Source organism: Thermobia domestica, chromosome 1 (genome assembly GCF_964235325.1).
Source record: "Thermobia domestica chromosome 1, izTheDome1.hap1.1, whole genome shotgun sequence".
Classification (NCBI taxonomy): domain Eukaryota; kingdom Metazoa; phylum Arthropoda; class Insecta; order Zygentoma; family Lepismatidae; genus Thermobia; species Thermobia domestica.
The window spans coordinates 31,246,269-31,258,834 of record NC_137454.1 but is presented as its reverse complement, the minus strand read 5'-3'; the positions used below and the strand labels follow the sequence as shown (position 1 = coordinate 31,258,834).

Genomic DNA, 12,566 nt, shown 5'->3' with positions numbered 1-12,566 from the left:
TCATGTTCTGGTTTCCTGTGAACTACTTTTTAAATAATAGTTGTATTTAGTTTGTAATGAACAAAATAGTTAGTTATTAAAACTAAATAATAATGTTATCTAAAAAGTAGTTCACAGGAAACCAAAACATGAACGTAACCTACTGCAGTTGAGACAGTTCCTCCAGTCACTGCCTTAACTTAGATTTTAGGGGCGTTTTTGTTCTGGCAAAACTAATTTCTATGGATGGCAACACTGAAAATTCTTCACGATCATATTTTCTGTTATAGAATAACATTATCTATGATTGTGGTAAGTTGCATTTCATTATCTTCTTTCCCTTATAATAAACACGCAAAAGAAAAAGGGTAAATTTTGTATTACTTTTAGTAAGTCAGGCTCTTAATTTATTGAACACAACTTGTGTAATTTTCTAAGTTGATTATACTACGTAAGGCAGTCAAAAATAGAAAATTCGACGCACAAATCGTACTGTACTAGGAAGAGGGAGCTGGAATTGAATCTGGAGCAGATAATTCTTCAGAAGACTGGAATTATACATTATCAACGTAGGATATAACACAAATCGTATTTAATAAGGTAAGTTTTAAGTTTTCAAAAAAAAAAAAAAAAAAAAAAAACATACTGAAGCTAAAATTTCTTCAGCAACTTTTCATAAATGAACAAACCAAGTGATTGGCTACTACGAATCAAAAGTTGAATATGTAATTCGCTGTTATTCTTAGGAAGATAGAAAATGTGTATTTTATAATTCATTAACGAAGATTTAGAAGCTCACCCAGTGGAATATTGATGGGAAAGGGACAACATAGCCAGTACGTGATTAGCTTCTCGATTTAATTCTTCATAAGGTGCAATTCCCTAAGAAGCTTGGAGTTCATAAATCAAGCGAAATATTGGGAGGGGAGAAAGGATAAAAACAAAACATATGGGTGAGATACGTAACAACTTTTACTTCTATTATACGTAACTTGTGTAAATAATATGGAAACTAACGTTATTTTCAACACTTTCGGCGTCTTAAATGTAAAACTTCACATTAATTTGAACTTGCTCCTTCTGATGTTATGCATACGGTGATGTGATTAGTATGCGGCAATATTTCGCTAACCTGATATAACTCCGTAAAAATACAATTAGAATAAAGAAAGTTAGCTAAAATTAATAAAATAAAAATCGTACTTTATCACAATTTTGTAATGTACGTTTTTTTTAAAAAAATAGCGGTTTCTCTATATCCTAGACACGAACTGAACCACTCAAGCGTTGGAACGGGCATTTGAGGGATTGCTGACATCTTCGGGACCCGACGCAGAATAATCGCTTGCAGTGGAAAAGGAATATATCGTCGGGACATGAGTAAGATTTTATTACATTATTTCATGACTATGGTAAGAAAAAGACATTAGATAAGGCTTGAGAATAATTTTATTTACAGACAAGAAATTAAAATTTACATATTCTACTTCTTGAATGATATTTGAAGGCTATTCAGAATAATATTCGCTGGAGTCATCTCAATCGGAATTTGGGACTTCTGACTGACTCCTCATAGTTGGTGTAATGACTTTTCACTTTTTTTGGAGGGGGGGGGGGGGGGGGGGGGGGCAGGTTAATGTTTGGATCGAAATGCATTATTCGAAACTTTCTGTTTGTTACCAGCCCATCAAGCTACATATATGGAAAGCATTCCACGTCGGTAATCCTGAACCACTCGTAGATATTCATTTCTTGAATTTCGTACATCCCAATGGGTTACACACGTGATTCCAGGTTCGACTGTCCGTGTGAATACTCCTTCAGTTCAGATACAGGGTCCCACCAAAAGTAAATCTCGTTTCACATGGCCTCGCTGCTGAAAAGGGTCGTGAAAATCAATCCAGTATCTTAAATTTCATAGAGTTAAATATCCTTAACAAGGTGAATAGCAGTCATAGCACTCTTTGGAATCACCTCAGCACTAACTTTTAGGTACATTGTCGTGGAGTAGCCTTGTCTATGATGTGTCAAGATTTAAGAGACTTCATTTACCAAAATAACTAAGCGTAATGATACGAGAGCATCTTTCTACAGCGCGCAGTAGATAAACACTGGTGACCTTCATTTGTTCGTATTTAGCCATGATTTCTTATGAAGTTTATTTCACCAATGAGGTTCAGCATAAAAAACATTAATTTTATTAACAGTCTGTAAATCGGTGTTGTTCATAGCAGTTGATGTGCACCATATCCAGCTTTAAAACAAGTATCCACATAGAAGTGGAATTTACAGCTACAACTGTTCTATGTGGTTCAAATTTCATTGCATATTGCCCTTATCTTCAAAAAGTAATCATAAACATGCTTAGTCTGGCCATAAATACAGTTACGAAGTAAAAAGTGGAAATCAGTAATATGGTGAATGGCAATTTAATATACATGATTTGAAGGATGCAAAGCAACGTAGTCTCACAACAGTATATACCAATCCTATTTCAAAATGTCCGCCATCAACACGTACATAGGCTCGAAGCCTCGCTGGTCATTCGTCTATCGCAGCACGTATGGTCTCCAACAGAAATATCGCCACTACAGCCAGTAAAGGGCGGTTCAAACAGTCAACTGTGGAATGATTTCTTACAGATCAGAGAAGCTAGAGGGCCATTCATCAGTAAGTTACGCACATTGTGCCCTAGTTATTCCTTAGTTGATTTTGCTTTGTCGGCAGGTGCAGAATCTTGCTAGGAAGATCATGGGGAGAGTTTCAGTCAGACGAATTGTCAGCATGAGAGTTAAAAAAAATAAATAAATAAAAATAAAAAAAATAAAGGTTATCAGTGTATGGCAATTAATTAGGGAAAAAATGAATTCTCGACTATATGAGTTCGCATATTGATGCTATATTAGATTAACAGGCAATAAAGCATAATATGACAGTGTCTGAAACTCACTATCTCATTAACTAAGCTAGGATGTGTATGCTGCAGTAATGGAGAGAGATGCAGAAATGCATAGCGGAAACTAATGAGGAATTGCATCTGGAACAAATGTGGTGAAATGGGGCAAAACGTTTCGTGCTATGCTATTTTATGGGGCGTAAAACTGTAAACTTCACGTAAGAGAAACATGAATTGATTTCCCAATAGGAATGTATGATTAACCAAATATATCAAAAATCTTAACTCTTACATGCATGATAAGTAGAAATACGAAATTGAAACTGCGCTCTTTCCCACGTAGTACCATATAAGACATGACGAAGTACTATGTCAAGGTAGTGTACAAAATGATCATACAAGTGTCGCAAAGCCGTGCAACACACACACGGCATGTGTATTATGCCATATAACATGTTTTCACGCTATCCCTGTTTAGGCGATACCCACTATCACTGACGCGCCTGCTCCATACGGACGAACCCTTCGCTGTTGCTCGGACAACCGTTTTGCGCTCCTGCCCTGACTAGTTCAGATAGTATTCATGCTTTTTAGTGCCCATCCAGAAAGTTTGTGTTTTTAAGTTAATTCGTGTTTTATGCGCTGTAGCTTTTATAGCATACATGCACACGTTAGTTATACTCAACCCTACTACGGTACACTATCTGCACCCATTAATACAATCCCCTCCTTAAGAGTATCCCCTCATGTGGCAACCAAGTACAAGAAAGAAGTTTCTTCGTATGCGTTTTGTAATTTTTTTACATCCCAGGGCCATATATTGAACAAGGGACTACACCTTCAACAACAAAGTTTGACATAATACTGTAGTAGGTGGTTGTTTATAGAGCTGGTCAGAAACATAACAAGGAATAAGTATTCACTGTTTTCGTTATTTCTGATTACTTAACAGTCGGAAAGTATTAATTTTGCGCAATAATACAATACATATGAACATTCTTTAGTGGAGAGAACAGAAAGCTTGAAAATAAAACATTTGTGATTAATAGCTAGGAGTGAACGAAAGAAATGCAAGACTTAATTCTATGTAAAATATATAAAAATAACAAGTAAATAGTAATACAATGTTGAAAACATGTTTATGTGGATCTAATCCGGGGCTGTCATTTGTACAAGATTAGCCCTCTGTTACTAGCCAAAGCTTGTTTGCAGAACAGTTTGCACGTCGTGCATCATATGCACATTTTATCAAAACTAATTATTCCCAAGCTTGGCATACCTTCATTATTAACTTTTAAAGGACTTTATTTCGAAAGTGTTTAGATCAGGGTAAGTACCATCCTGATTTGATTTTAGTGTCCCTTTCAGCAGAGAGGCTATATTAGACGTAGACCTACAGTGTAACGTGGGATCCGAACCACATTACCTTTACTTTTGCAACACTGCAGGGCAAATATGGTACATGTTTTCCTTCCACATGAAATATGAAATTTGTAATTGACGCAGTGCCATTTAAAAAAAATACAACTTTATGTTGACTGGCAACATCGTTAACCTGGTATCACAGAGTATGTCAAACCAACGTCCTTCTGCCAATATTTGCATGGTACAAAATTTCAGTGTTATTTGTCTTCTAGTTTAAAAGTAATAAATAAGTATCAAGTAATAAAGTAATAGCAAATAAGTGAACTATTTTATATACGACGTACGTACCGTGTAAGTTTACAATACACCATCAAATTAATGAAAAATACAGCTATATTTTTCTTCACTTTTTTGTGCTCTAAATGATTCCCTAAGCATTGCGCATCTATTTCCTCTGCTCTTGCCAAATAATTGTGTGTACATTGATAATATCCGTGCAAAATGATGTGACCCCTTACGGATATAACTAATCGACCGGACGAATAGTATATAAAAACTACTGCATAAAAACTCTAATCAGTGCACAAAGCACTAACCTAATGGTTCCCAACCAATGTGTCTCGAAAATTTGGAATTTAAAGATCATGAAGCATGTAACAATTACCTAAAATCATTTTGAGAGACTGTACGTCAATCGCTCAAGCAGCACAATTCTCTGTACTACACGGCAGTCACTATTTTACAGAAACTTATATGCTTACACTATGATAATTTACAATATTACTAATATAAAAAAATCGAACAAGTGTGACGTGACGTAGGCGTTCAGTAAAATATGTCGTTGACTTAAAGGTTGGGAACCACTGCAGTAACCAAATTTTCTATGTGGGCATTAAAAGGCACGAATGGTATCTAACAGTCAAGGAAGGAGCGCAGCACGAGGGCCTGCGTGTCAACGGCGGAGAATATGCACACAGACCAAGATAGTGATTAAAAAAAAAAAAAAAAAAAAAATACGAAAGACGAAAATAGTGATAAAAATACGAAACGAAGCTGTTCAAACGAAATGTGCAAGCGAGGTAACCTACAATACTTTGAATCATTTTTCAACAATGCCGCATTGTTGATAGGTGAGGGACCCAAGGATGGGCCTGCTGAACTGGCAAAGATGTGCTTTTTCATTTAATATTCGGCACCTTACTAACTAGTGTAGAGCCCAAATGACAGTACTATTGGAAACATTCAACCATTTGAAATGAAATGAAATTTTTCAGTTTTACGTCTCATGGATATGCCAGTTAGGCTAAAGAGACGGTGATTATGAGAAATGAATGAAATGGTGGAATGAAGAAAATGGGAGGAAACGGGAGAACCCTGAGAAAACCCACGCACACGGTGCTTGTCCACTATAAAGTTCACTTGGCGCGAGCTGGGATCGAAGCAGGGATCATTCCACCATTTCAGTGGGACACGGTGACTCTGGTGGAGCACGTACCTCTGGGCCGTGGGGTCCTGTTTCCGTAAGTCTGTGTTGGACAACGTGTCCGTGAGTTTTCTCGGGGTACTCCCGTCTCTCATTTTCATTCCACTATCTTCCTTAGTTTAAAGGGCATAATCGTGGAGCATTAAACTAAAGGATTTAAACTCTACACTCCATCATTTAAGACTGAAAACCACCTACTTTCAAACAACTTTATCCTTATTTAACTTTTTCGTAAATGAAAATTACATCTGTTTTATGGCCTTAGGTATGCCGTATAGCACTAAAGGAGACAATGGAAGAAAAATGAAATGATGGAAAAAAGGAAGTGGGAGAACCCCAATAAAACCCACGCACAGTGTGCTTGTCCACCACAGAGACCATTTAGCCCGAGCTGGAATCGAACTAAGTACTCCACGCACCAGAGGTGAACGCTCTATCACTCAGTCGCCGCGGTCTCCTCTATTTTTTGTACCCTTACTTGTCTACTGGCTAGCGCTGCGCCATTGGTGCACGCGATCCTGAGTTCGATTGTAGTGAGAGCAAAAAACCTTTCAATAATCATCCATCTATGCTAAACAGCATGGGTAGCTTTTAGTTTCTCCACCAATCTTGAACATATAAAATCTCCAGTGTTATTTCACAAAATATAGCTGAGCGAGCCACAGCCAGCGAAGGAAGCTAGAAGATCCGCAGGGCTCATTGTTTTCTATCTGTACCAGGACTTGGACAAAAACAAGGAATTCGTTTCTGGAGCCATGAAACGAGGTGAGTGAGATTCTAAATATCATTCAAGAGCATAAACGTGGGATGCCTAACGAGTATTTCAAACATATTTCAACTGGAACATTTTTGACTGCAAAATATTGTATTTACGTGGTGACTGATTGTGAAATGAAATGAAATCTTTTACGTCCCACGGCTATGCCGGTTAGGCTAAAGGAGACGGTGATGATGAGAGTGAGTGAAATGGTGGAATCAAGAAAGGGGGAGAACCCCGAGAAAACCCACGAGCACGGTGTTTGTCCACCACAAAGTTCACTTGGCGTGGGCTGGGATCGAACCCGGGACCCCAAGCACCAGAGGTGAACGTTCTACCACTGAGTCACCGCGCCTCCATTGGTGACTGATTGTATTAGAGCCATACTCGTCTATCACAGAATGACCAGATATGCAAACTGCACAATGTACCGTCATAACCAGTTCTTGACGGATGAAAAATTTTACATTTGTCGATTTTCGGATTTAATTAGCAATCTTGGAAATAATTACTATTACTACTAATCCTACTGATGTTGATTACAAATTTAAAAAAATAAGATGAGAGAGCAGCAATATAATTATATTAATTGCATCCGAACCTTCAAATCTTAAAATTTAATTAAGACTTCAATCGAAAACCCAAGATGGGTATCAACTATAAGTAATATCTTCAAATAAAAATTGTGAAAACGTGTGACTGGGTCACAATTGAACCTGAATCGTGCTTTAGTACTAGAATATTTAACTACTCATTCAGTAAGTCCTTCTCAAGAGACCAGCCACATACTTTCACTCTTGAGATCTGCTCTTTTTAATACTGGCAGTGTTATGCTACTACCTGTATTTCAAAAATGAAGTTACACCTCTCAGTTTTACATTTATGCCACGTAAGATAAAGGAGGACACGATGGTAATTAAGAAAGTGGGAAGAAACGCGACAATCAAGAAAATTCACACTATGTTCGTTCAGCGCAAAGTTCATTTGGCATAAACTGGGCTCGAACTATGAACCCTATGCTCCCGAAGTGAATGCTCTACCACAGAGCCAAAAAGAATTAAGACATGCATATATTAATTCTGAAGAATACTGGAGAATACGCTTACATGAATACTTTATAAAAAAAAAAAAAAAAAAAAACTGAGAAATCAGTTTCATATAAACACGTAAGATCAAACTTCTACAGCGACATTATAAGATTCTATCTTGGAACTGATCATTAAGTGATCCATGAGAAATATAAACATTTGTTTAATTACTTCTAGATTCTAATAAGCGGAATAGTTGTATGCAAAAGATCTATAATAAGCGCAGTTTAATTTACGGAACCATATATTTGTAAAATCTACAAAACAAATTTGTAACAATTTTGAGAGAGCACTGTGTAAATAAGCTAAATATGTTGTGTTCCTCACTGTTGTGCTCTTCATAGAAATACATTAATAAAAGTTTTAACTTGTTAAGCACGGATTTGTAAATAAGGCAGCCAATAAATACAATAAACAAAGAGAAGTAAAGTGTCGGAAGTGAGTGCGCTAACTCAACGTGCAACACACGGAAGTGTCCGAGACTTAAGGGATCCACATATTTGTGAACTTTGCGTTAGTAATGAGTTTTATTATTTTGGAACATAATTGTACAAACAATGAAAATACGTCGGAAAATTACCTATAACATCTTTAGAAGCATACAAATACATAACCCAACACGACACGAGTTTTATGCCTATACAATTTTTTTACGCCATCCTCGTTCATATACAGTGAATGTAAAAAGTATTCATACACCTCGGAAAGTCGAAACATGTAACTTATCACGGTGAACAAACACCGCTTGAACTGAAAATTCTATTTTATTTCTTCAACTGTAGGAAACATAACACAAAAATACACTGATATGAAACAAATTAGGATTGTAGCAAAGGAAGAAACTACTTTTCGTGCAGGAAATTCAAAAAGGTTGTGAAAAGAAAGAAATATCAATCAACAAAAAGTATTCATACATTTCACTTAGTATCTATGTTTTCGTCACATTGTGCCACTTTAGTACTTCGTAGGATATCCTTTCGCTGCTATAATAGCTTTAATACGCTTTGGCATTGATGTTACTAAAGCCTTGGTCTTTGATGAGGGAATTTTCTGCCATTCCTCTTGCAGAGCATTTTGCAAGTCTTGTTTATTTGAAATTGGTCGTTTTCTAATCTGTTTGTCAAGGTAGTCCCAAGGTGCTCAATCGGATTAATGTCGGGGGATTGGGGAGGTGTTGGCATGTATTTTGGCGTATTGTACAAGGTCCAAAGGCGTGTATTTAAAGCGGAATGCTTTGGATCATTATCCTGCATGAATATAAAGTTTTGTCTAATGCCCATTTTTTCAGCAGATGAATGGAGATTCGATTTTAAAATATCAATGTACTGATAATGATTCATCGTACCATCTATAAAGTGCAAGGACCCTACACCAGATGCACTCATACACCCCCAAACCATGATAGAACCACCACCATGTTTCACTGTAGGTTTCAGGTTTTGTTTTCGAAACTCTGTATTCTTTTGCCTCCACACCATGGTTCGTCCATCAGATGCAAAAATGTTGAATTTGCTTTCGTCCGTAAATATCACGCGGTCCCAGAATTCTTGTAGTGTATTTCGGTGTGCTTTGGCAAATGTTAACCTTTTCTTCCTATTAACTTCACTCACAAAATATTTTCTTCGGGCTACCCGACCATGAAAGCCACGCTTTCTCAAGTAATTGCGAATCGTAGAATGTGAGACATGCACTTTAAGTTCATTATAAAGCTCACTTGCAAGCTCTGGCACACTCAGACGCGGATGTTTTTTTATTTTTCGAACTATCAATGACTGACAACGCGTATTTAATTTCACTGGGCGACCTGTTCTGTGTGCATTTATCAACGTTTTTCTCTGTCCCACTCTATCAATAATACTTTGAATAGTCCCTCTAGGCCTACCAACCATGTCTGCGATTTCAGAAAGTGACTTACACTGGTTATGCAGACGAATTATAATTCTTCGTTCCTCTTCTGTAGTTTCACGACCTTTACGTCCCATTCTGCCGCACTTTCAAACTCCGCGATAATGTTGTGAACTTGAATGCACTCCAAGGGAACGTAGAACAAACTAGAGTGCCCTTACAGGCTTGTCGTTCGTTTTTGTACACGGAGAGTGAGGTATTCCTGTGAGAGTTGTGGTACTGTATGAATACTTTTTGCACATGAATTTTCAGACTTTTCCAATTTTTGTCTCTGTAAACCAAGGTCAAAATAGCATTTGTTGTTTATACTTCCCCCAAGTCTTCCTTCAGGAACACCTTTTTCTAATAGCCCAGTGAGTTGGATTTACATATCATGGAAGCGGGACAAAATCTCATTTTATACAAAAATACTGGCTGTATGAATACTTTTTACACTCACTGTATATATACCCACCGACGCTACCGCGCTTGCTTCTTACTGGCGCACCCTTTGCTAACGCTTTGAGCATTACTGCGCTCCTACCCCTACTCAAATAGTATTCATACATAGTTACCACTTGGCACAATAGTGTCTTGTGTATAGTAGTTCTTATCGTGTACGTACACTAAATCTCTCCTAAAGTAAAGAGAAATACAAGTCTACACCTCAAAAATGATTGTTTAATGTAGAGAGTCGATTTACTGGAAAAGAAGTATATATGCAATGAATTCATGTACGGATCCGTACAATTAATCTGCACCTATTATGAATGCTTCATATTAAGCATCCATGAGAGATGTTAATTAAGAACAGGGATTTGTGGGATTAAATATGCTATGTCCTGCATTATATAGATCCTTCCGTGTTCATAACTTTCATTTTTATGAGTTTTTCCAAACTTACTATATATATTGCGACGGCTGATATTTAATACCTCCCCCATTCTAAATAGGAGTAGGAATACGGTGGTGGTAGTAGTAGTAGTAGGAACGGGTTAGAAGCCCTGCAGGGGTTGGTTCGGTTCTGCTCTCAAAATAGGCAAATTCGAGTTGGGGGAGATGATAAATGCCATCCCATTTCGACAAAGATGAATGGCTATCCATAATTGTGGTAATCTGATAACAGTAGAATGATCAAGTTAGAGCGCACAAAGATCAGAGCGGACGCTACTTGAATTCAATGTGGCCAAACAAATCATAAAAAGCACCTTATACAAGTACGTAGACCTATACAATATTCACTACTTATCTTATGGAGGGTTACGCAATATTAAAACTCTCATTCTATTCCTTCTTCGTTACCACGGATCTACTAGCCTGTAGAGTAACATTATTTGCATGTAGACGTTTCATGAAAACTAATCTTTGTTTTCTGTGAAGTATTTATACAAATATTTTTCCAACTTTAGCAACTCCATTCTTAATCTGTACTCAATTAGCTCACATGTGCACCAACATATCAACACCTTTACCTGATACCAGAAGCGAAAACTCACGACACAACAACCAGAAGTTCAAATGCAATTAATCAATTAACTATCTTGTACCTTTATTTCCTAATAGTACGGAACTGCCTACTTACATATCATCAGACGAAGTTGCAAGACAGATCCAACAGAAAATGAAAAATGAATAGAATTGCTAACCGGCTTACATTCTAATCAAAAAACAAACCGCTTTTGATTACAATTTGTTCAATATTATTAACACATTTTGTAAAATCTAAAAATAAAAGAGCACACACGCCGCCAACTCCTCATGGGTAATATCACTCCCACCAGTACATTGACACGAAAGCTTGCTCGGAACGCAAATGCAATGCATCTTTTCACACCGACAATTCGTATATTCTACACAGTATATTGCACCTTGAACATAAGCATAAAATTAAACATGCACTATAGCCTAAATTCTTAGTTATACTTTTATTACAAAGGACTTAAATACATTTCGGAAAGTAACATATTTTAACTTAAATGACCGACAAACCGCAAGCAAGCAACAAGCCGCTATATATTAGTTTACACGCTCATCTATTGAAAATTAGTGAAAATTTTACTTCTCACGAGCTGCAAGAGTGAAACACACACTAAAATACAAACTTTAAAGCAAAATTTACATAATATAAAACTGGATGCAACTGGATTTTCTACGAACTAATTCACAACCCAAAATTCCTACCTACACAAGCCTTCCTTATTACACTGTTTCGGCTGTCATTTTTTTTCGTTTTATACAGCGTTTGTTCAAGTGTTAGCAGCTCTTGCAGTTAAACATTACTGTGTACATTTTCATATGTAGAGATTACTATTGAACCTGATGCTTTCCGGGGCTTATTCATAGCGTTTTTCATCCACACAACTCAAAATTTACATTCGAACAGTCCAGCACTGCAGTATTCGAACAGTGTGTATATACAAACATTACATTCCAACAATCAGTCTAGTAGTTATAAATGTTAGTTCCATTGTGATTCCTAGATTTGGCGAAAATAGATACAGAATGAGGTGCCCGGATTAGTGTCACTGCAATATAAAATATTGCGTTTTATTGTAATTATTGGCACTGCAGTTAGAATTACTTGTGGATTTTTTTTTTTTTTTTTTTTTTTTTTGCGTAGTATTGCAATGCTTTGCGCAAACTTTACAAAGATCTATACATAATAAGCCTTTTCGAATTAGGCAAGGATTTCGCCTCTAGCGATTTCACGCTAGCTTTATTGATTTTATTATTGAAGTAGTAGTCGTTGAGCCAGAATCCAAAAAATAGGTTTTTGGTTTCATCTCTAAGGACTTGATGATACATATCTTTTTGTATTCACAGTGGTCCAAGGTGTTCATCAAATAATGATACCCTGAAATTTGTGGTAGCTTAAAGCCGCCATATTGAAAAATGGCTGCCATGTCTCTACATTTATGAGGTTTTGCGCATTTATCTCATAAACGGTTCCTCTTATCGAGAAAATGAAGAGGAATGAAATTGAAGAGGATAAAATTTTGCACATATTATGTTCTGTAATATTTTTTATTAGAACCAATCGATTAGGAGATATTTGCGATTAAAGGAGAAACGACCTTGTTTTAAATTGTAACACTTGTTATTTTCCCCTGGAAA

At 36.7% G+C, this 12,566-nt stretch overlaps 1 protein-coding gene across 10 annotated transcripts in view; it reads right to left on the bottom strand.

Moving 5' to 3' along the window:
* The window catches only part of Pabp2 (poly(A) binding protein nuclear 1), a 75,456-nt gene extending 63,691 nt beyond the window's left edge, over nucleotides 1–11,765 (bottom strand). For 5 of the 10 annotated variants that reach the window (XM_081756309.1, XM_081756318.1, XM_081756300.1 and 2 more), the window contains exon 1: nucleotides 8,149–8,194. In XM_081756309.1, the coding sequence (XP_081612435.1) occupies nucleotides 8,149–8,179 (31 nt within the window). In that variant the 5' untranslated portion in view covers nucleotides 8,180–8,194. Of the gene's footprint in view, nucleotides 1–8,148; nucleotides 8,195–11,034; nucleotides 11,176–11,196; nucleotides 11,236–11,571 lie in introns of those variants that run through there. The other 5 variants (XM_081756344.1, XM_081756361.1, XM_081756352.1 and 2 more) reach the window with 5 other exon arrangements.
* Between the last annotated feature and the right edge of the window lie 801 nt (nucleotides 11,766–12,566).